Source organism: Phalangium opilio, unplaced genomic scaffold, assembly GCF_054372755.1.
Source record: "Phalangium opilio isolate 3A_F unplaced genomic scaffold, DU_Popi_V2 ptg000089l_1, whole genome shotgun sequence".
Taxonomy (NCBI): Eukaryota; Metazoa; Arthropoda; class Arachnida; order Opiliones; family Phalangiidae; genus Phalangium; species Phalangium opilio.
Genome location: NW_028324194.1, coordinates 6,246,794 through 6,268,892, shown reverse-complemented (window position 1 = coordinate 6,268,892; position 22,099 = coordinate 6,246,794). Strand labels below are relative to the sequence as shown.

At 41.7% G+C, this 22,099-nt stretch overlaps 3 protein-coding genes across 4 annotated transcripts in view; 1 reads left to right on the top strand and 2 right to left on the bottom strand.

Annotated features, from left to right (window-relative positions):
* LOC149647208 (uncharacterized) overlaps window positions 1–22,099 on the top strand; it is a 172,120-nt gene that overhangs the window by 66,774 nt on the left and 83,247 nt on the right. The window lies entirely within an intron of this gene.
* On the bottom strand, window positions 515–6,934 carry LOC149647214 (lachesin-like). 2 transcript variants are annotated; one of them, XM_089850064.1, is made up of 4 exons: window positions 6,600–6,934; window positions 2,599–2,676; window positions 2,418–2,510; window positions 515–1,903 (listed from the first exon to the last, which is right to left on the bottom strand). In XM_089850064.1, the coding sequence occupies exons 1-4, from the start codon at window positions 6,907–6,909 to the stop codon at window positions 1,809–1,811; spliced, it is 576 nt and encodes a 191-aa protein (XP_089706190.1). In that variant the 5' UTR covers window positions 6,910–6,934; the 3' UTR covers window positions 515–1,808. The 2 variants fall into 2 exon arrangements, with proteins under 2 accessions (XP_089706190.1, XP_089706191.1); XM_089850065.1 differs by having other exon boundaries at window positions 2,603–2,676.
* The window catches only part of LOC149647213 (lachesin-like), a 28,407-nt gene continuing 15,913 nt past the window's right edge, over window positions 9,606–22,099 (bottom strand). The window contains exons 3-5 of the mRNA XM_089850063.1: window positions 21,319–21,526; window positions 19,176–19,346; window positions 9,606–9,828 (exon numbers count right to left, since the gene is read on the bottom strand). Of these exons, the coding sequence (XP_089706189.1) occupies window positions 9,695–9,828; window positions 19,176–19,346; window positions 21,319–21,526 (513 nt within the window). The 3' untranslated portion in view covers window positions 9,606–9,694. The remainder of the gene's footprint in view (window positions 9,829–19,175; window positions 19,347–21,318; window positions 21,527–22,099) is intronic.

Genomic DNA, 22,099 nt, shown 5'->3' with positions numbered 1-22,099 from the left:
CAAGGGACTAGTTTCCCCAATGTTAATATCCCCCAGTTTTTCCGTACGACAAAAAGGGGGCGCCACGGTCGCGTTTCGAAAATCGGGTAATATAGCCAAAGCTAGAGTCGACTATCCTTGTTTCATCCATGCAAAATCTGTGAAGACTACATGTGATTGCCTATGAATGTGATAAAATAGTAATATGAAAAATGGATAAGGAATATGATTAGGACGAATTCGTGAAACAAAAAGATGAACGTAAAACAATACTACAATGTTGGGAGAGCCAAGGACGTTTGAAAACTTTTGTTTGCAACATGATGGAAGAGTATGCGGTATTATTCGTAGGTTTCAGATAAAAATTGCACTGGGTCGATACCGAAGGCGAAACTAAAATCGTTTTTTTACGCGGCATTATGAAACTAATTACAGTTTTAGACTTTAGTATTTTAATATAATTTACCATAATGCAGCAATTACCCGCACTACTACGGTGCCATTTTCCATCACGTAAGCGCGGTTACCAATGATATTGCCCTAAATTTACTCCCATGATGCTCAGTAATTTGTACTGCTTTCCAATATCTCTTGTCGCTTCTATGACGTCATGCGAACATCCTATTGGTTACAAGCAAGCCACGTGATACTCGATACTCATTTTACATAGCATGCAGGCGGGAAGGTATGATTGACTTAAAGCTATTAACTTTTTGAAATCTATTTACTTTTGATATAAAGCTGATAAGTAAAACTTGGTAAATGCATAAGTTAATAAGAGATATGTTCCATAAGTATGACACTTCCTATACTTCGTAATGCTAGAGACTTACTGAGAGCTAGTTCAAGAACGGCAAGCGAGAATTGACTAAGGTGGGTTTTGCAGCCCAACTTCTTATTTAGTCTGTGCTAAGCCTTTGACAGCAGCGTCTCACCAGGCGTCTCTTTACCTCGAATGAGTCGAATCTATGACCAACGTCACTTCATGACAAGCTCCAGTTTGTAACCAGTGACAAACTTATGGAACATATCTTATTATCTTATGGTAAAAGCAATAGATAATCATTTTTTACAGAATGCTCTTATGTATTATTGCTGTTGACATCTATAGTTTATTTTTGCGAGTTGGGCTACATACATTTGTCCTTTACGGAGAATCCCTTTAAAATTTTCCCAATCATTATTCAAAAGGATTGATGGGCAAAATCGAAGATGCCTTTATCTAGGATTTTATAAAAATAAATTCTTTCCTAATAACTCAAGCTAAAATCAAGAAGTGATATCTAGTTTATTAGGGAGAGGGCAATTTATACCTTTATCTCCAGCCCAAACATAGGTCCGGAGTTAATCACCGCATCTCATTAGTTCTTAAAAACTCACATCAGCGCGACGCGAATGACGAAAATTACAGTCATATTTTCCGAGTGAGGAGAGGCGAAATAGCCCGGCCTCCTTCTACGTCCCCCCCCATGTATTTTGAAAGGGGGACTGGGACTATGACGCGCGCCAATACTTAGGCATCTTATACTTTCTCCCTAATAAACTAGATATCACTTCTTGCTAAGACTGAAAAGAAATTGTATGAATTAAGTAGAGATGGCCAACGATAATGTTTCCAATGTCGCGTGAAATCCGTCATCAATACAACCAAAAGAAATGAAAGACTAACAAATGTTGAAGCAATTTAATCATGTAGATGACGAGATGACCGTCAGCTTCTTTGTCGACTTTTTCTAAATTTGTCAGCGGCAAATATTAACAGGCGTTGTTATGTAATTTATTTTGGATTAATCTTTAGTTCAGTTTGTTGTACACAACGTTGTTCTTGGCTAATTAACACATAAAAAGTGGCACCGAGTTCTGGTTACCGTCGCTAACACCAAAGTCATGATATCAACGACGGGTATTGAATAAATATTTGATGCTGAAAAGAATTAATTACAAGAATTCGTAAAATTTAACAACTTAACTAAACAAAAGTATATAGATATAAAAACAAAAAGTACCCTTCATTATAACAATTCCCTAACTGCCTTTGGCCGTAGAAAACATGTAAACTGAGAGGCAAACTACCCTCCGCTCAACCGCCTACAGCAACTAACCAACCAGGGAAGAGCTTCTTGATGTCATAGGTTTATAGAAAGTAGTACATGGTGCAGGCGATGAAAGCGTTAATTTTTGGTACTAGAGCTAGAATCTGCTACTTTATGAGCCACGGTCGGGAAAGTTATCATACGCAGAGGGGGTCGACACTATTCTGGAATAAAGGAGCTCGGCTTCTCATATTACATGGCGCGAGCAAGTTTCAACGAAGTGTACTTTTTGTTTTTCATCTATGTACTTTTGATATAAATAACAGATCCGTGGACAATTTTACAAAAATTATATTAAAAAAAGTGTTCCATAAAAAAAAATTCGCTTCGTAAAAATTAGATTACCGGAACGGCTTTGAATTGGCCTTTGAACTGGGTCTGATGGGTCCGAGTTGATTTCGATTTGAGCGGGTATGGAAGTCTGACGTCGACCTTTGTCTAATGGCGAAACATGAATTGAAAGTGAAATAAATATGAATATTATTATTTATTTGATATAGGTGGAGCCTCGATTGCTCATCTTTACCTACAAAAGGTCCCTGCGTTTCTTCTTCTAGTGGAACTACGGATTCCATTTTGGAACCGTTTCGAAGATTTCCCACTTCTGAAATAATTAAATCAATTGAACACTTTGTGAATAAAAAATCATTTGTGCTAGCAAACCTAACTTTAAAAGTATATTATTTATCGGTGAAAAAGTGCTAAAATTAATGATATATTCAAAATTTTGGTTTATCGCCATGTATAACACGGATATCAGATATCAATAAAGAGAAGAAATTCTAATTTAAGTCATATTCTTAGCTCTGTCATTAACGCAAAGGCTTCATAACATAATAGCAAGAAGTGATATCTCGTTTATTAGGGAGACGGTATAAGATGCCTAAGTACTCGCGTGCCATAGTCCCAGTCCCCCTTTCAAAATACAAGGGGGGACGTAAAAGGAAGCCGGGCTATTTCGCAGCCTCTCCTCAGTCGGAAAATATGACTGTAATTTTCCCGTCATTCGCGTAGGTCGCGCTGACGTGAGTTTTCAAGAACCAATGAGATGCTGGTTGTAATTTAGAGGCGGCGGGGATTAACTCCGGACCTACTATACGTTTGGACTGGAGATAAAGCTGGAAATGTGGCGAATTTATTCCTTCTCCCTAATAAACTAGATATCACTTATTGATATATATAGTGCTAATTTTCTTCTAAAACTGTCATGTGACCGGAAGTAAAGCTGGCCTGACACTCCCGTTTGTTTGAGCTACATTATGTTTTGAACTGCCAAAGGCCACAGTTTCCTTTCACTTACTTATATCTCTCTGGGGACATTAGGCTTTAGTTGGTAAAGAATTACCAGAAGTAGGATAAGGGACTGGAAGTAACGTGCTCTAGCATTGGTAATAGATCCTGGCACTAGTGAACAAATTTGAGGATTTTAAGCCACTTCAATTGCGCCTACGCTAGAGAGAAAAAATTGGTCGAGTTCCAAAAACATTTCCTACCCCCTTCCCCTCAACCTAAAGCCGCGGAACACGGACGCGGGTGCTTGAATCTAGTTTGGCCGTCTACCACCGCGAGTATCTCACGTTTTGGAGGGGAAATTCTGAAACCCTCACTAGATGGCCAACCGTTGGTGTGTTATCAAGAATATTCACTTTCGCCGAGTGAAGAATTTGGTCAGCTCAGTACTTCTAGTCTCATCTCACTTCTGGAATTACCAAGCAACCCGTGCACTCATACATGTAAAGTCGTCCACAATAAATAAATTCATGTTCCTGTATAGAAGTTTCGTTTCTTTGTGTTAAACGCAATCCATCAGAAATAGATACTACTTCTGAAACATCATACACACGTACGCCTGCTGTATTTTTAGATTTTTAAGGTTCCTACTATCTCTCTAGCCGTTCCCCTTTAGTTTAATCTACTGTGTTTCTTAATCACGGATCAGTGGTTTCCGTACAATAACTCTTTCCATCAACCAACCACTACCCGCTACTCTCTCTGGTTCCGATAAGAATGTTGGTACACTCATTATTTCGAACCACTATTCCAACCCTAACATTTACTTTAGAAGGGAGAGAGAGGTGAATGAGAACAATAGAAGTCCCAGTACCTTTATTTCAAGAGAAGGGCGGTTAATGGCCGTCAAGCCTTTGTTAACTTCTCAGCGGTATTAATCAATTTTAGGATATACTTATAATTTCTCCTCATACCTTAAAATCACTAAACTTATCTACGCGAAATAAGCTATGGCGAAATTCGAGAACTGAACTATACCAGAAGTTTATGACTTCTTATCCACCGACTCAAAGCCGTGAAGTACAGAATCTTTACGCTAGAATTTAAAAATAAAATTCGGAAGATTTATATTTCTTTAAAGCTATTCAATAAGTTTTTCAAGCCGAACCATTTTGAAAACCGAACAATCAGTTCACTTCAGTTCGGTGTTTATTATTCTAGAACGTTATTTATTATATATAAAAGCATAAGCTTATAAGATGTGTTCCATAAATATGACACTACCATTAGACCCAACCAACAATGAATTTTTATAACGGCTCAGATCTCGTTCTCGGGTTTTGAGGCGAGAAAGGGATAACCTAATTGGATTGATTTTGCCATGCGCAGAACCTGTTTTACCCCACGAGTCAGACTCTAATCCAATCAGAAAAATAAGAGATTTATTTGCGTTGCTCAACGACAGATGGTACTACAGTCAACTTCGTTAGTCACGTGGAGACGAGACCAATCCAACTTGTTTATTTATTGGTTGGGTCTATTCTTCGTAATGCTAGAGACTTACAGCTCGAGCTAGTTCGAGCAAAAGTAAATAGATATCAAAAAGTTAATAGCTTTAAGTCAATCATACCTTCCCGCCTGCATGCTATGTAAAATGAGTATCGAGTATCACGTGGCTTGCTTGTAACCAATAGGATGTTCGCATGACGTCATAGAAGCGACAAGAGATATTGGAAAGCAGTACAAATTACTGAGCATCATGGGAGTAAATTTAGGGCAATATCATTGGTAGCCGCGCTTACGTGATGGAAAATTGCGCCGTAGTAGTGCGGGTAATTGCTGAATTATGGTAAATTATATTAAAATACTAAAGTCTAAAACTGTAATTAGTTTCATAATGACGCGTAAAAAACGATTTTAGTTTCGCCTTCGGTATCGACCCATTGCAATTTTTATCTGAAACCTACGAATAATACCGCATACTTTTCCATCATGTTGCAAACAAAAGTTTTCAAACGTCATTGGCTCTCCCAACATTGTAGTATTGTTTTACGTTCATCTTTTTGTTTCACGAATTCGTCCTAATCATATTCCTTATCCATTTTTCATTTTACTATTTTATCACATTCATAGGCAATCACATGTAGTCTTCACAGATTTTGTACTAGGCCTAGGTTATACTGTTACAGTCTCACAGCAGACAGCTGATTGAGATTACCTTTAGAACGCATGCGCGTCGATTAAACCTTCAACAACCCGCACTACTTTGTCTGAGCGGCGCGACACTAGATACATTAGGTACATGTCAAGTGGTTCGCTAGGTGCTACGCCATTTGTGCGCTGCCGCGGAATAGGAGCGCGAATCTCAACTTTCATAACGCGCCCATGCCGGTGAGATATTAACTTCTTGTTTATGATCTATTTACTTCTGGTTCGAGAACGACGGAAGCGAGAATTGCAGACTACACTGGGTTAATTTTGCAGTTCACCTAGTTCCCATTTAGTCTGCATTACCAAGGCTTCGATATCGCCTCACCAGGCGTTTCTTTACGAGAGTCTATGATGTTTCACCTACGTCAGTTCATGAAAAGATCACAGTAAACAGTGACAAACTTATGGGACATATCTTATGAACTTATGATAAAAGGAATATTGGTTTATTTGAGATCGAAAAATACGAAGGGAAACCGACACTACCTCCACTTGATAAATTAACATTCTCCAAAAATATCAATAAGCCACAGAATTTGATTGAAGTTCATGTTATTTAGCATAATTCCAGGAAAAAGCGTAATCATCGAAAAAGTAAAGAAACTTTTGCTATTCAGTGCGGTTTCGAATATTATACAAATATTCCTCTTCGTTTTCAATAGAACATAAGTTCATAAGCTTATTCCATAAGTTTGTCACTGCTTACTGAGAGATTGTCATGAAGTGACGTAGGTCATATATTCTCGTAAAGCAACGCCTGGTGAGGCGCTTTCAAAACTTAGTAATGCAGACTAAATAGGAAGACGAACTGCAAAACCGAGTTTGACACTGGTTACTGAATGAGAGCTATCATGAAGTGACGTTACGTTCGTGAAACATTATCGATTCTCGTAATGCGATGCATGGTGAGGCGCTGTCAAAGGCTTAGTACAGACTAAATAGGAAGATAGACTGCTAGTTCGAGACTGTCGTTCTCGAACAAGCTCGAGCGGTAATTCTCTAGCATTACGAAGTATAGGTAGTGTCATACATATGGAGCATATCTTAGAAACATATGCTAGAAATGGATTATTTTATCTGTCTTACCATATAATCGTATGTATCCCTCTTTTTCTCCAAGTAGATTTTTACCGACGCATTTGTAGGAACCGAAGTCTTTGGAAATGAGGTCGTTAATGCGCAGGCGCATGACGATCTTGTAAGAATCGTCTGTTTCGCTCAAATGGAACTTTTTGCTGTTGAGGAGAAGGGCGCCGTCGCTGCGGATCCAAGAGGTCAGAGGTCGGGGCGATGCCTCCAGAATGCACTCCAGGGTGACGTCCGTGTTCAAAGCTGAACCCACCAGCTGGTTCGGAACACGGATTTTAGGTCTGACTGATGTCCATCGGGATATCATGTACCAAAAAGACAATTAAACTAATTTTAATGGCTAGAAACTATTTAGAAAATATTTTTTGTAATCATAAAATGTAGTTAATTAAGGAAGGCGAAAGAGGGGATAAAAGGTTGCGCCATCTCTTGACTATTTATAATCTCGATAATAAAGACTAGAGGATTGTTTTCGAGAGCAGAGCGCAATCGCGCAGGCGCAAGAACAACCATTCAGAGTGCCTTTTCTTTCGTAGGATGCAATTTTCCTCACGCTTTGACCCTTGAAATTTACTGTTTTATTTTTCAAATGAATTTTGGTTTAAAAATGGTCGAGTTCATATCTTGTCTTTTAATCCTAATATCGGCAATTTTGGAAAGTGGCTAAAATCCAAAGCTTTTGGTGAATCTTTTTTTAATTTCTTTGAGGTTATCAGGAACAGATTTAATTTGAGAAGAATGAATGGAGAACGGTTAGTATTTACTTCAGTCCAGTATAGAGCCCCTCCCTCCAACACGTAACGAAAAGTTTTAATTATCTTATTGGCTCAGTTTTAAACTACGTTTTGATGACGTTGCTGACGGGGACGGCGAAAAATACGTAATTCCTTTTTACCTCTGCCGCTGTGACCCGCCTCTTCTTTCATACCCCCCTTTGTGACGGGAAGGGGGTCCGGGACTTTGAGGCGCGCCCAGATTATCCTGTTCTCCATTCCTACTTCTCAAACTAAATCTATCCCTGAGGTTATATTATGATTCTAAAGTAGGGAAAATCATATTGTCTAAACACTTCATGCTCTCGTTAAATGCTTTTAACTGAAAAGTAATTTAAGATGTCTATATTAATGAAATTGTTAATTAAAAATATACTTTTTATTGAAGTTATAGTTAGCCTTAGATAATTGTAATTAGACTAAAAATCGTAGATGATACAAGCGGTAGAGCGAATTATTCCGCTATAGGATAGCAGCTTCAACGTTCGCTAAGAGACCCGCTTCCGCAGTAGCGAAAAAATCTGGGCTCGCATCAAACATTGTGTTAATAGTAAGTCCTTCCCAGAGTGGATTTCGAAGGCAGTTTCTAAGATAGAGCGAGGTTTAGAACTCGCTGAGTGGTTTCACATTAATCCCGTTTGTATTTGGTCTTAAGATTCGCTAACGCCGTACAAAAGTTCAGGACTTTTTCAAAAATTATTCCTTGAAAAAGACGATCTTACGAAAAACGATTTACTAGGCCTACCAGAAAATGTTAGAAAGACTCTTTTCAAAGCACGGTTGTGAGAAACCCTGGTTACATTTCGACCCTCGAAACATGAGTGTGGGTAATAAGCAAGGATAAATCGCATGATAAAGTCACAACTGATAAAAAGTTGACATGACCCTAGTTAAAGGGACTAGTGATGCCACGAATATTCGGTTACTATTCGGTATTCGGCCTATTCGGCCATTTTTTTCGAATTCGGTATTCGGCCGAATATTGCGTAATATTCGGCCGAATACCAAATCTCCAATCATGAAGGAAAAAAACGGAAAAATTACTAAAAAATTATTTATTTCAATAACAATGTTTACTTTAATATTTATAATCTACCAGTGGTAAGTTGTGATGAATAAAAGAAAGCATATAGTGACACGATCTACTCGCAAATGAACCAAAAACCTAAAAACGCTATAGACTGGTCCTATAGTGTTAAAGAGAGCGCGTTGAAAAATCGTTACTTCCCCTTTTCATTCCCTCCTTCCCGAGTATATCACCAACGTTGAAAGCTTCCGCGCAGGCGCGCTGTAGCAGAGGCGGTAGAGAGCGGATCTAAACCATGGAAGAACTACGCGAGTTCTTCCATGTCTAAACAGTGTATCCCTCTCTCTGCTTGCGCGCCAATATTGCGCAGAGCAGTAATCGCGTTACAGCTAGTGCCGAGAGGAGAGTTTTCCCACGTGACCCTATTTTTCGCGTAGCCGTCTGCCTATTCACCTCACCATTCCATACCCTTCTTCTTCCATGATGAGACCTGTCCCATTGCGGTCCGTACGGGGATGTACGTATTTCGCGGAAAGGGTTACAGCTCATAACCGGTTTCGCGCGAGTTCCACATATCTCACCCCCGAATATTCGGTGGCCGAATATTCGGTGATTCGGCCGAGAGCATGGCCGAATATTCGGTATTCGGTATTCGGCAAAATCAATATTCGCGGCATCACTAAAAGGGACTGTAAAGGTGTCAACGGAAGGTTTATTTGTTATTTATTTTTTTGGAAAATGTCTCCCGCTTCGCCACCCTCCCACCATCATTGACGTCAACAGCTGATATAAAACGCCTCAAACCGATTTTTTAGAATTATTTTAAATTTGGACAAAAACACAGCAATCGAGCATTGAGACTAACTTCGCCTAACCATACTTTACGTAGAATAACCTAATCTAACTAAACCCAACCTAGCTCAACCTATTCCGAATGGGAATTTTGTCCAATGGGAGGATACCGATTTAATTTGGCTTCACCGTTAATCTTAGCTGCACTTGACTTGAGATTTACACAAAAATCGATAGTGAGATTAACCAATTATTTAACTTCGTATTTTATTTTTGAGGATTCTAAACGAAACTGATCTCATTTAAAAGATAAAAATATTTTTAACGTCGGTTTGCTTTTCAACAAATCCGTAAGACACTTTATCAAGTGGCTATTGTTTCGATCCCTTTGCCAGTATTTCAGTTTCTATCTGTACTTTTTGTTATTTTGGTGAAGGACTTACTATTCTTTGGTGCAAGCCTATCTTGGAATGGATTTACTTTCAGACGAGTTGGAAATACTAACAATTAACCTGTAGGAGAATCCTTTTGCTGACGGATGGAGGGATACCATTGGAAGCAATGCATAGATAGGCTCCCATGTCTTCTCGCGTTGCTTGACTGATATTCAGATATTCTCCTTCAACCGTCTTCACTAAAATAAGAGCAAAATAATTCTTATAACTTCATAACACTAAAAACTGGCAAGATAGAATTCTCAATCTCATCTCATTCTCTCTGATATGATACGGAGAGCAAGCCAGATCAGGTTTTACATAACTTTATTCTTGAGCAGTGCTAGATACATACTGAAGCGTGAAGCTTCATTGTCGGAGATTATATACAACCCTTATCTTATCAGGCCTATTCTTACTGTTTATGTTTTATCTAACTTGGCCTATTATTGACCTATAGTATATCATCTTCCTTTCCAATACTGTTTTCGTTATACAATGATCAAGATTTCCCATAGGGGTGAAATTAACTTTTGGGTTTACATGTTTTAAAACTTGTTAAATTTTAAATTAAAAGTTAAACGAACAAAGTCTTTAAAATAATCTTAGTAGCGAAGAGTTCTTTCTATGTCGGGGTATCGTGCGGGGGGTTGCGCATTCCGCTTTGGTCGGGTTGTTTCTTGCCTTGTCGAGTTCGGGAATGGTGGTCTTGTGTCTGGAAACGGTGATGGAGGAATCTGATGTTGACTTGATGGCGATGGTGGCCTTGAGTTTAGGAACGGAGATGGAGGGATGTTGATTTGCCTTGGCAGCGACGGTGAACCTGACGTGATATTTGGAACCATTGCGGGGAGGGCTGGTGGAGGCGTTTGATGGAGTGCTCTAGGTGCGATTTGTGATTTTTCCAGCCTTGATGTCGTGGCACGGGGATGATGCGGACTTGTGTCCCTGGGCGCTGGTGGAGGGATTTGGTTGGCGTGACTTGAGGGATTTCTCGCTTCGCTGAGGTTCTGCCCTGGGCGTTTCTGTTGCTCTGGTTGGTACTCGGGTCGCAGATGGTGACGGGTTCTCCGGAGAATCTGGTTGGTCTCTGTTCGGATTATGAATGATTGTGGTTCTGGCGCTCTGGAGATTATGGTTGCCTTCCCCCACTGCCGGGGGCCTATATAGTGGTAAACGTTTGTTCCAGGAGCTAGGTCTAGTGGCTTTGGCATTCTCGCTGTTCGCTGATTTTGGATCATTGCGTTTTTCCGCTCTTGTAGCTGGTCTTGAACGTGTTTTATTGGGAAATGCGGGAGAAGGGTTCGTGTTGATGTCGTTAAGGGTGTGCGGATTCTCCGACCCATGAGCATTTCCGCCGGCGATGGTAGGTCTCCCTTGGGCGTTGATCGGTACTCCATGAGGATTTGGTTCAAGTCCTTCCCGTCTTGTTGCGCCTTGTGAAGCATGTTTTTGACTGTTTGAATGGTTCGCTCCGCTAGTCCGTTTGATTGCGGATAGTGGGGGCTGGACGTCGTGTGATTTACTCCCCATTGTTGTAGAAAGTCGCGGAAGTTGCTGGAATTGAATGGCGGTCCATTGTCTGATACTAGGGTCTGTGGTGCTCCATGTCTAGCGAAGTGAGGGTTCAAGAAGTTGATGATTGCTTCGGCGTTCGTTGATTTCAATTCTTGCCCCTCCGCGAACTTTGAGAAGTAATCGACTAGCAGGATCATTTTCTTGTCGTTTACTTGAAAGATATCGGTTGCTACTGTTTGCCACGGACGTTGCGGTGGCGTGTAGGGGTGGATCGGGATTGGTATGTTCGCTCGACTTCGCCTCTGACATGTGTCGCAGCTCTTGACGTGATCCGTTATGTCTCGTGTCATCTGTGGCCAATAGACGTGGAGCCGGGCCCTTGCCAGACAAGCAGCTATGCCTTGGTGTGCCGCATGAATGTCTCGAAGTAGTTCCGGGCGTTGACCGACTGGGATGTATAGCCGGTCTCCGCGGAAAATGAGTCCATCGTCTTCGTGGAATTCTTCCTGGATTCCCCAGAATGGTTTAAGGGATGGGTGAAGTCTGTTGGAAGTTGATGGCCATCCTTTTCGTATTTGCGTCAGGAGCGCTTGTGACGTTACGTCGTTTACCATAGCGCTTTTGATTTTGGCTACCTTGTTTTCTGGCAGGGCTATAGTCGTAGAGTGCAGCGTTACGCATTTGCCTTCGAGATACGTGGTGTCTATGTCCTCCTCTCTTCTCGGTGCTCGGGAAAGTGTGTCCGCTACGTAGAGTTGCGAGCCGGGTACGTATGTCACCCTTAAGTTATATCTTGCGAGTTTGAGGACAAGCCGCTGCAGACGCGGTGACAGTAGGTGCAGAGGCTTTTGAACCAGTGAAGTTAAGGGACGATGATCTGTCTGTACTACAAAGCTGGTTCCCACCACATAATAATGAAATCGTTCACATGCATATACTATTCCCAACAGCTCTCGCTCTATTGGGGCGAGGTTTTGTTGTGTGGTAGTGAAGGACGTCGATGCGTATTCAACTGGTCTCTGGTCTTGGATTAGGACGGCTCCGACGCCTTCACGGCTGCTATCTACCGATATCGTCGATTGAAGTTTTGGGTTGAAGAGTGCCAAAATCGGGGCAGTTGTAATCAGGCGCTTGAGCCTGTTGAATGTAGCATCGGCGTTTGAATCCCAGGCGAAGGTGGCGTCTTTTTTGAGGAGGGCGCGTAGTGGAGCAGCTTCCGAAGAGTGTTGGGGTAGAAACTTTGCCAAGTAGTTGATCATGCCTAGGAAACGCTGAAGTGCTGTGCGTTCCGTTGGTGGTGGGATGGCTTGGATCGCCTGAATTTTCGGAGGTGCAATTTCTAGTCCGTTCGGAGAGATCCGGTGGCCGAGGTATGTGATTACGGGAACGGCCAGTTGCATCTTGCTGGAGCTGAAGGTGAGACCATTCTGACGAGCTCGTTCTAAGACTGTGATAAGCGTTCGGTTATGGGTGCTTTTCTTCGTGGAGAGAAGGAAGTCGTCGGTTGAGATGTGTATCTCTGGAAATTGTGCCGGCGGGTATATCGAGTGCATTATCCGTTGGAAGACGGATGACGAAGTGCAAATACCGAGTGCGAGGCGGACGAAACGATAGCGCCCGAACGGGGTGGCGAATGTGCACAGAAGAGAGCTGTCATGGTCGAGTTCGACTTGCCAAAACGCACTCTGGGCGTCTAAGACGGTGAATGTGTCTGCCCCATGGAGGTTTGAGAAGATTTCCTGCGCAGTCGGCATTGGATGTGGTTCCAGTCTTATGGCGGGATTAAGTTTACGTGGATCAATGCATATGCGGACTGGTATCGGCTTTCCTTCTTGACGTACAACTACCATGGGGTGAACCCAATCTGTGGGTTCCGTCACTGGTACGATTATGCCGAGCGATTGCAGGCGTGCCAATTCTTGAGAGACTTGTTGTTGCAGGGCGTGTGGGATTTGACGAGGGGCGCTGATGGAGGGTGTAGCACCAGGCTTCAGTTGTATTTTATATTTTCCGGGAAGTTTTCCGATGCGATCAAAGACGTCTCCATACATGCGAATGATTTCCCCTGGTGTCATTTGGTCTATGACGTGCTGAGGCGGCATTGGACCTGGTATGTTGTTTTTAGAGTATGTGGTGGTAACGTTGACGGTCCGAACGTGCGGGTATATGTCTGGTTTTGGTGAACTTTCTTTCGTTGGGTTTGTGGTTGGTTTTTTAGCTTTGGCTGGATTCTTGTTGTGATGAATTAAACCGAGTTCTACTGATGCCGCTGCGCCAAGGATTGGCGTTGTTCTGTGAGGAGTGACATAGAAACATTGCTCTGCTCCTGCGGCGAATGATGCACACCTGATGTATATCACTCCTGTGATGTCTACCGTGTGTCCTGAATAGGTGCGGACGGTGAAGGGTGGTTTGTGTAGTGGCGGTGGTACGGGAAGGTCGTTGTAAATTCCTTCGTGGATGATGTTGACCTGGGATCCTGTGTCAAGTTTCATGACAACTGGGTTGTTCGCAAAGTAGATTGTCTCTAGCCATTCATCACCTTGTGCTTGAGGGGAGGTAAAGTCATGACAGTGAAGAGTGAGTTCGGAGCAGTATGCCGTGTCGTGAAGATGTGTGTTGTCAGTCGTATCGTAGTCATCTGTTATGTCATCAGCTGGCCAGTTCTGCCCGTCTTGCGAGATATGGACTTCATGAACGCTCTGCGAGTGGCATTGGGAGGCCCAGTGTCCTGGTCGGGAACATACGTAGCATCGTGCGTGTTGGGCAGGACATGGACTCTGCCTGTGGTGGGCTGTACCGCAGTTTTGGCACCGAGATTGGGTGGTTGAGCGATAGGCCTGGCGATGTCTGTCCCAGGGTCGTGACACCGGATGTCGGGGTTGCGGAGCGGTGGCGTTCGATGAGTGAACATGCGGATTGCGGAATTGCCGTTCCGAACGGGAATCGCGTGAATCGTTGGGGTTCCGGTGCGGAGGGTGACGGTGCGATGGTCGCTGTCGTGGGTGAGCGCGGTGGATGGTGTCGAGAGACGCCGTCGCTGGCTCTGATGTTATTGGAGTGCCGATTGTGCTGGCATGGTGCGTAGCGGATTCGTCGGCTTGGCATTTCGTGATGGCATGGTCTAGGGTGAGGTTTCTCTCCGCAAGTAGGGTACGTCGTAGGTCTTCCTTATAGATGCCGCAGACGATTTGGGTGCAAATCAATGAAGAGGTTTGATCGCCGAAGTCGCAATGTACCGCTTTTGTTTTCAGGTCGGTGATGTAAGAGTCGAATGGTTGGTGTTGAGCTTGCTTCGTTGTGAAGAACAAGTACCGTGATGCTATGAGGTTTTTGTATGGAGCGTAGTATGCATCGAAGGCCTCATAGATGCGGCTCAGGGTTACATCAGGAGGATTGGCAATCGTCAATGTGTCGTAAATTCGACGCCCCGATGGGCCTAGGATGTGCAAGAAGATAGCAATTTGAACGTCAGCGGTTTCGGTAGAGAGTTTGGCGGCTTTGGCATAGATCTTGAAGCTTTTCTGGTACTCGGCCCAAGCGGCGGCGGGGTTAGATGAACCGGGGTCGAAGGCCTCAGGGCTCTTGAAGGAGGTAGAAGTCATATTGCGGCGTGGGGTCTGGTGGTAGCGAGGACGAACTGGGGGAGCGCGAGTTCGCGGACTGACGCCGCGGTTAGAGTGGGCGGTAGGTTCGATCTTCTGACACCATGATATGATACGGAGAGCAAGCCAGATCAGGTTTTACATAACTTTATTCTTGAGCAGTGCTAGATACATACTGAAGCGTGAAGCTTCATTGTCGGAGATTATATACAACCCTTATCTTATCAGGCCTATTCTTACTGTTTATGTTTTATCTAACTTGGCCTATTATTGACCTATAGTATATCACTCTCTTCTGCCACGTAAAAGATCTCGTGCAAGAAAGAGAAAACAATTGCCGTTCGTAGTTCTCTTTGTTTCGTTATGTGCAACTAAAAACTTTTCCTTATAGCTTGCTATAACTTCTATCATAAGTTTATAAAATATGTTCCATAAGTATTACACTACCTATAGGGACACGACAGTAAGTGATAGACTCTTCCTACAAAACGTCAGACCTCTGTTTACCCAATCAACTTTACTCTCCCACCAGTCTTATAATTCATAAAATCCTCCACCGTGAAGATGTATGTGGGAGGGACCGTCTGAAGTTCGGCCCCTTTTGCTGTTAATCCCTATACTTTACTGAGCTTTACTGAGAGCTAGCTCGAGAACGACGCAATAATTGACTACACTCAGGTTTGCAGTCCATCTTCCTATTTAGTCTACATTATTAAGCCTTTGTCAGCACCTCACCAGGTGTCGCTTTACCTCGAATCTATGGCCTACCTCACTTCATGACAAGCTCTCAGTAACCAGTGACAAACTTATGGAACATATCTTCCCCAGTAGCACGAGTGTTCCGCGTTCGAGTCGGTTCGAGGTAGATTCGTCGGTTTATGGTCCAGTCGGTAGTTACGACTAAAATCCGACTCTTATCCAACTTCAGTTGCCAACTCCGCTTTGCAGTCGGCCGTGAGAACAATAAAATAGAGTTGGCTGATAGTTGTCTTTAAGTCGGTTAATGTAATGAAGGATTAGGTCGGCTTCTCGACTCCTTACCAACTAACATGCTTTCTATCAAATAAAGGATAACAACAAGGGTCTAGAGGTCGACATATCCGACGGCCTACCGATCACACTGAAAATTTCTGATTTTGTTGTAATTAAGCTTCTTCCGCGATTGAGTCGGTTCGAGGTGCATTCTTCGCTTTATGGCCTAGTCAGCACTTAGGACTAAAGTCCGCCTCTTATCCAACTTCAGATACCAGCTCCGCTTTAAAGTCGGCCGTGAGAACAAACAAATAGAGTTGGCTGATAGTTACATTTTATGTCGGTTGGAGTAAGAAAGGACTAGGTCGGCTGCTCAACTCCTTACCAACTAACATGGGTTTTTATCAAAAAAACAACAAGGGACAAGAGGTCGGCATATCCGACTTCCTACCGATCATAGTAAAGATTTCAGATTTAGTTATAATGAAGCGTCTTCCGCCTTTGAGTTGGTTCGAGGTAGATTCGTCGGTTTATGGTCTAGTCGGCACTTACAACTAAAGTCCGACTCTTATCCAACTTCAGATACCAGCTCCGCTTTAAAGTCGGCCGTGAGAACAAACAAATAGAGTTGGCTGATAGTTACATTTTTTTTCGGTTGGTGTAAGAAAGGATTAGGTCGGCTGCTCAACTCCTTACCAACTTACATGGGTTTCTTATCAAATAACAACAAGGGTCGAGAGGTTGGCATATCCGACTACCTACCGATCAATACTAAACATGTCAAATTTCGTTATAATGAAGCTTCTTCCGCGTTTCAGTCGGTTCGAGGTAGATTCGTCGGTTTATGGTCTAGTTGGCACTTACAACGGAAATCCGACTTTTATCCAACTTCAGTTGCTAACTCCGCTTTGCAGTCGGCCTTGACAACAATAGAATAGAGTAGTCTGATAGTTACATTTTAAGTCGGTTAATGTAATGAAGGATTATGTTGGCTTCTCGACTCCTTACCAACTAAAATGCGTTTTTATCAAAGTGCACTAGTGTATCAACGGTTTAAGATTATCTTAAACATTAAAATAAATATAATTAATATTATATATTTTCTTCGATAATTATTAACCTTATTGCGCGTTACATCGTTTAAAAAATAACTATTGAACATTCTTGAGAGACTAGACTAATATTGACGTTTGAAATGAAGCATACGCCCATTGCTGTCTTACTCCAATCGGTACATAAGGTTTCGAATCTTAGTAATGGATAATAACAGCACAATTGCGTGAACCTTTGGTGGAAACTGCACCATTGGGAAACTAGAAGTTTCTTGTAACCCTAGCCGATCGCTAACCTTAACGATTATGAAGGAGTAGAAGCCAGTAAGTACACACTGGTGTCCATGTGGGATGGACAAAAGACCAGATGAAAGTGGTGTTTAGAAGACAGTAATTACAACCCTTAAAGCCGACCATAAACAAGCCATAAGCCGACCATAAACAATCCATAAAGCCGACCATAAACAATCCATAAAGCCAACCATAAACAATCCATAAAGCCAACCATAAACAATCCATAAAGCCTACCATAATCAAGTCGTAAAGCCGACCCTAATTAAGCCATAAAGCCGACCATAAACAATCCATAAAGCCTACCATAATCAAGTCGTAAAGCCGACCCTAATTAAGCCATAAAGCCGACCATAAACAAGCCATAAAGCCGACCACAAACAAGCCATAAAGCCGACCACAAACAAGCCATCAATCCGACAAATAACAGTCGATAAAGCCGACCGCGATTAGATTAATAATCCGACCATAACCAGATAACAAGGCCGACTTCTTGTTTGATAATGTAAGAGCTGGACACGCTTACTTTTTAGAGTCGGTTAAAGTGCTGGCAAAATTTCTACGGCCGGAAGTCGGGCCAACGCTTAAACGGATAGGACATTTCGACGGTCGAAATGAAAGTTTACCGACGCTTTTACGTCAGTGTTGGTTGGACCTCGAACCGACTCCGTTGGCCCAACGTCGATTTTGCTACTGGGGTTATAAACGTATGCCTTAACTGCTCAATGGAATTCATTCGTATGATCTAGATTAGAAGAAACGACCTAAACCATAACTTCAAGAAGCACTGGATCAGGATATCGGGGTTTCGGGGGAATAGATCCAGTGTCGCCTAATCGACGGAAGTAGCTCGGGGAAATAGGGAGTTTGCGATTAAGGCATCGCGTTACAAATCTCCAACACCCATGGGTTAAGCCTGACCTTCGTTTAAAAGAAGTACTCGACATCATAAGTTTATAAGATATGTTCCATAAGTATGAAACTTCCTATACTTCGTAATGCTAGAGACTTGCAGCTCGAGCTAGTTCGAGAACGACAGGCGAGAATTGATTGCCTACACTCGGTTAATTTTACAGTCCATCTTCCTATTTAGTCTGCATTACTAAGCCTTTGACAGAGCTTCACCAGGAGTCGCTTTACTAGAATCTATGACCTACGTCACTTCATGACAAGCTCCAGTTTGTAACCAGTGACAAACTTATGGAACATATCTTAAGAACTTATGTTGATACTTTTGCTGAGGAGAGGTCGTACATCACCTATCTGAAAATAATGCCGTTAAGGACCAAAAAATACGGACAATAATGGGTAAAATTGAAAGAATGTCCACAAGTACAGACCCCATTAGTGCAATTTACATTTATTTTTACGATTAAATGACCAAATCCAAAAGATATTGTCTAAGCAGCGCGCCATCTAGCATATAACGAATATTTTTCGATAATTTATCGAGTACATATCGAACGAATCGATACTCGATCAAGTAACTCGATACACACGAGAACTGGTTCATGACTAATAAAATTTATTCTGTACCTTATTTCACTATCAGAAATGTGAGAAAGCCACATTAAAGGAAAAGGTCAGGTAACATAGCATCAACCTTAAAAGAACGACGTTTTTCCAAATATTTACCATTTAATTTGTCTTAAAAACATACGCTACTGTGCCACCATTGCTTTTGTGAAGCCTACTACACCGAACCTCTTACCCCTACCACTGAGAGAATTCAACCAATTCCGTAGTGCTAAGTGGTTCACGCTAGCAGACGCCAATAAGCCAATGGCGGAGCTAAAGTCCTCGTTTTCATGTCTAATTGAATGCTAATTATTTTGTAATAAGAGATCATTTATTTCTTTAAATATTTTTCCTTGTATATTTAGAAAAAGGCCGTTCTTTTAAGGTATAATATTATGTTACGTGACCTTCTCTTTTAAGGAAGTTTTTTGAAATAGACCTTGGCTTCCACTTATTTCATTCCTTCCGTGGCCCTAAGCTTCGGTATATTCTGGGAAGCAATACTTGTTATGGTCTCGCAGTTTACGGAGTCTTCCTTTTACAACCATAGTTGCGTTGAGTTTGAAAAAGAGTATATAGTAGATGCATTACCTTGCTTCCGTCGTCCGGAGTTGGATGCGGAAGGGATTTCTTTGTTGTCCTCTCTCCTCCAGGCGATGTTAGGCGTTGGGTAGCCCTTGGCTTCGCATTTCAAGCTGACACGCGCCATCTCTTCGACCACGACGTCAGAACTTGTTTCGCCTTCCACGAAACTGGGAGGCACTACATAACACCATCAACATTTATTGTTGGATTTTTCGTCTTAATGTTGTAAAACGTTTAGAAAATGTACAATGGATATAAGATATGTTCCATAAGTATGATACTTATTATACTTCGTATAATGCTAGAGACTTACAGTTCGAGAACGACAAGTGAGAATTGATCGACTACACTAGGTTAATTTTGCAGTCCATCTTCTCCTATTTATTCTGTACTAAGCCTTTGACAGCGCCTCACCAGGCGTTGCTTTACGAGAATCTATGACCTACGTCACTTCATGACAAGCTCCAGTTTGTAACCAGTGACAAACTTATGGAACATATCTTATGAACTTATAGACTCAAAAAACGGGAGTTCATTCGTTTTAATTTGCAAGAAAAATATTTAAGCTCAAGGAATTCAAATTTACGCGCATTTTATGTTCTGTTCATAATTGTTACGCCTAGAATTGGTGTTAACAGACGTGAATTTACTTTAACCCCTCACATTCTCAAAACCTTCAAATCTTTTCGGTTTGAGTTTGTTATTGTCATTAGAGAAACCCCAAAAAGGTCTATATCCATGAGTGGGATCTCACTATGGAACCAGTAACCTCTGCTCATGCAAATAAGGGTATAATTGTTTCAATCAATTATAAATGAATTTAAAGTTTATTTTATACGCGATATGCTGAAAATGTCTTGAACAATACAGACCTAACACAACACGCTGCAATAAATTGTAACCCCTCAGGAGAAAATCAATCTCTAGGAAAATGGGAAAAAAAGTTACCCTAAGGAATGGGGAATAGTGTTTGTGATTGGTCTGGCATAACTGGAGTGGAAAATGATATTTTTACAGGTTTAGTGGATTATCACCATTTTCCGTAGCCACGCTCTTCAGTATACGAAAATAGTCGGTTTTATCGGACTTTCAAAGTGACACCAAAAACTGAAGCTCATTTTTCAGCATTCAATTGATGTTTTGGTCGTGGCTTTTGGTCTCGCCCGATGTTTCTCTGTCTTTTTGCTGTTTATCGCTTATCTGTTATTTTCTCGTTTGCCATTTGTCAAAGCATCTTAGTTGAATCATAAGTTTATAAGATATGTTCCATAAGTTTGTCACTGATTGCTGAGAGAGCTTGAAATGAAGTGACGTAGGTGAAACGTCATAGATTCCCGTAAAGCGACGTCTGGTGAGGCGCAGATGGAAATCCTGCAAAACCGAGTGTAGTCAATTCTCGCTAGCTCTCAGTAAGTATAGGTTGTGTCATACTTATGGAACATATTTTATAAACTTATGATTGAATTTATTGGTGTATTGCTTCTTAAGTAGTCTCTCATGGTTCAAGGATACGTTGATACAGTAAGCCACATTGAAATTATAAATTGTAATTGAAGAAATAGCAAGATATAACGCTTTTTTTTGCACCATAAACAAGTACTGAATTTTGTATTCCTTTAAATTATTTCACGAACAAGATGGCGTTGGCTCTTCGAACCAAAGTAATATATCTTGGCTGAAGCTTTGTTCACACTTGCAAGGAAATCGGTTCAGAACTGGTTTCCCTATCCAGTTTTGAAACCCTCACATTACCAGCTCGGAGCCTCAGTTAACACTTTAAGGGGCTTCTATAAATGCTGTCTGCTAGGACCTTCTTTGGTGTTGTCTGCTAAGGTAATTAATTAATACTAGTCTCAACCCAGAAGAAATAACCCTGAAAACTGCAAACTAGCCTTGAAACCCGCTTTAAGTTGGTTCGCGAACCAATTTCTTGAAACCGCATTTCTCATTAGTTTCTCGAGTATAATTCAGTTCTGTTCACACTTAAATTTGAAAGCGTTTTGAATTGCTTTGAACCGGTTTCTCGTGTATGCGTGAACATAGCCTTATTGAGGTGCTTAGACTCACTTCCATCCATGTTCTCGTAAAACCATGATCCCATAAAGGGGATTAGTAACATTAGATTCACATAATAACTCGGAATATTTACCCATGACATCAAGGAATCCCCGTTGGCTGACCATGGGTTCGGTGTTCATTTGGCACATATAGAATCCCCGGTCGTCGGATTGCACTTTATTGATGTGGAGGAACCACTGTTTGAAATTGTTGTGCGTGATTTTGATGCGAGGATCACGAGTGATGACACGAGTGTGAATCGTCAGTAAAGTCTGGCTCTCCACTTTGATCCAAGCAACCTTTATTCAGCAAAATTACAAATACAATAACAGTTCAATTATGAGCGTCATCTAAATATAGGCATCAGAGGCACTTGGACTCCATAGATTAAGAAACACTTTTTAATGTTCAAAATGGACTGGAATGGAGATATAGCACGTGGTTCTTCTAGGGCTGCGTCTCTCTAGCGCCACGCAGCAACCAATATTGAAACTATTTCGACTCAAACCAAAGCCAGAACATGATCTATGAGTCGAAAGGTTTCGGACGACAGGCGATGCCATTAGAAGAACAGGGGTTTCACCTTATCATTACAGTCCATGTGTTCAATAGTCTTAGGTATAGAAGGTAATCGTACCATAAAGGTCAAATCCTATGCCTTCTAGAGTTCTATTTGGATATAGGGTTTTTGCGCTTACGCGACCCTCGTTTTTGAAATTAGGGACGGACGGATAATTTTATAAATAGGTGGCGCTGCATCTTTTTCACTTAAAAAGCTATTTTATCGCTATCGGCTGCACGGACACTCAGAAAGTCCAGGTAAAGTTTAAACAAACAAAATCTTCGTAAGTGCAACGTGCTTTTCGGTTTAC